General features: G+C 44.3%; 1 protein-coding gene across 1 annotated transcript in view; it reads left to right on the top strand.

Annotated features, from left to right (window-relative positions):
* Positions 1–1,448, top strand: part of LOC109951780 (histone-lysine N-methyltransferase 2E-like) — a gene marked incomplete at its 3' end in the record, with an annotated part of 19,857 nt that overhangs the window by 3,066 nt on the left and 15,343 nt on the right. The window contains exons 2-5 of the mRNA XM_020586461.1: positions 321–375; positions 471–509; positions 605–805; positions 938–1,068. Of these exons, the coding sequence (XP_020442117.1) occupies positions 321–375; positions 471–509; positions 605–805; positions 938–1,068 (426 nt within the window). The remainder of the gene's footprint in view (positions 1–320; positions 376–470; positions 510–604; positions 806–937; positions 1,069–1,448) is intronic.

The following is a 1,448-nucleotide window of genomic DNA, read 5'->3' as shown; positions in this document are numbered from 1 at the left end:
GACTGTACATGTTGGTAGAATGCTACGCTGACAGACACTGTGCGTTTTGGCTTGACTCTACCACACTACCTACGAGCTACGCTCATTTACACTACACTACATATCATACATATCCAAGTACCGTACTTTCCCATGTTATGTTCTTTTGATACTTTGTGTTCACTTTATTTACCTGCTACCGTCATGTTTTTCCCCCTAGCACCTGGGTCTGCACACTTGAGTACAACCTCAGTCCTCCCTCACCCTCCTGGTGAGGGCGGCTACCATAACAGTCATATTCACTCCAGAACACATTTTGAGTTTCATATACTGTTGGAAAGTTGTGTAAAGAGTGGTGAAAAGGAGCCTCCAGCATCTTCTGCCCGAGCTAAGAAGGTCAGCTTTGTCTTAATAATGAAACAAGTTTATGCACATTATTATATACTTGAACTTCCATTAACATTGAAGTTTCAATTTCTTTATTCTGACAGGCTTTCCGAGAGGGGTCAAGAAAATCGTCCAGAGTAAAGGTAAACTTGCAGAAGCAACACAGAACTACTGTCCAAAGACTTGAGTAGGTGCCCTCTGTCAGTACTTGTATAACAACTGTACTGTTTGCCCTCAGGGTGCAGCTCCAGAGCAGGAGCCAACGGAGCACCCGTCTCTGTGGGAGAACAAGATAAAGACGTGGATGGAGCGTTATGAGGAGGCCAACAGCAATCAGTACAGCGAGGACGTCCAGGTCCTATTGCGTGTTAAAGAGCAAGGCGATGGCAAGAGCCTGGCATATAACACACACCCAGCCTCTTTTAAGCCACCTGTGGAGGTACTTCATACATTTGTACTGTAGTCATAAAAATATGATAATTTGCTACAATCATCATTAAAGCTGTCTTTGGCACATGCACACATGCCTTGCCTAATACGTTTGTGGTACCTGGCTCTGTTTCCCTTGCAGAGTCAAGTTCAAAAAAACAAGAAGATCCTCAAGGCGGTGCGAGACTTGGCCCCAGACTCCCTCATCATTGAGTACAGGGGAAAGTTCATGCTTCGACAGCAGTTTGGGGCCAACGGATACTTCTTCAAAAGGTCAGGATGCTAGTTGCTAGTCAAAAGGATTTCTCCAGGCTGAGCTGAGTTAGAGATCCGATGTGTGGTCCTGATCTGAATGCTTCCCTGATGAGAGAGTGACCTCCTGGTTTCAGTCAGAGTTGTGAGCAGTACCATACATCAACTGGCTGGCCAGAAACTATAGGTAAGCGGAACCTTTGTTATACATAAACTCCGCACATTGAATTTATTCTAAATTAAAGCTGATGTGTGGGCTGTCCACTCTCGACGTTCTAAATTGGTTCCTAAACAGTAAGGTTAAAGAAACACTGTTTTTTTTCTGTTTTTGAAGGCTGTGCTGGTTTGTTCTTTGTCACATGTACAGTTAACAGAAGCACATAGTCTCATTTGAGGGGAAG

This window comes from Monopterus albus, unplaced genomic scaffold (assembly GCF_001952655.1).
Source record: "Monopterus albus unplaced genomic scaffold, M_albus_1.0 scaffold407.1, whole genome shotgun sequence".
Classification (NCBI taxonomy): domain Eukaryota; kingdom Metazoa; phylum Chordata; class Actinopteri; order Synbranchiformes; family Synbranchidae; genus Monopterus; species Monopterus albus.
This window is presented reverse-complemented; position numbering and strand designations above follow the sequence as displayed.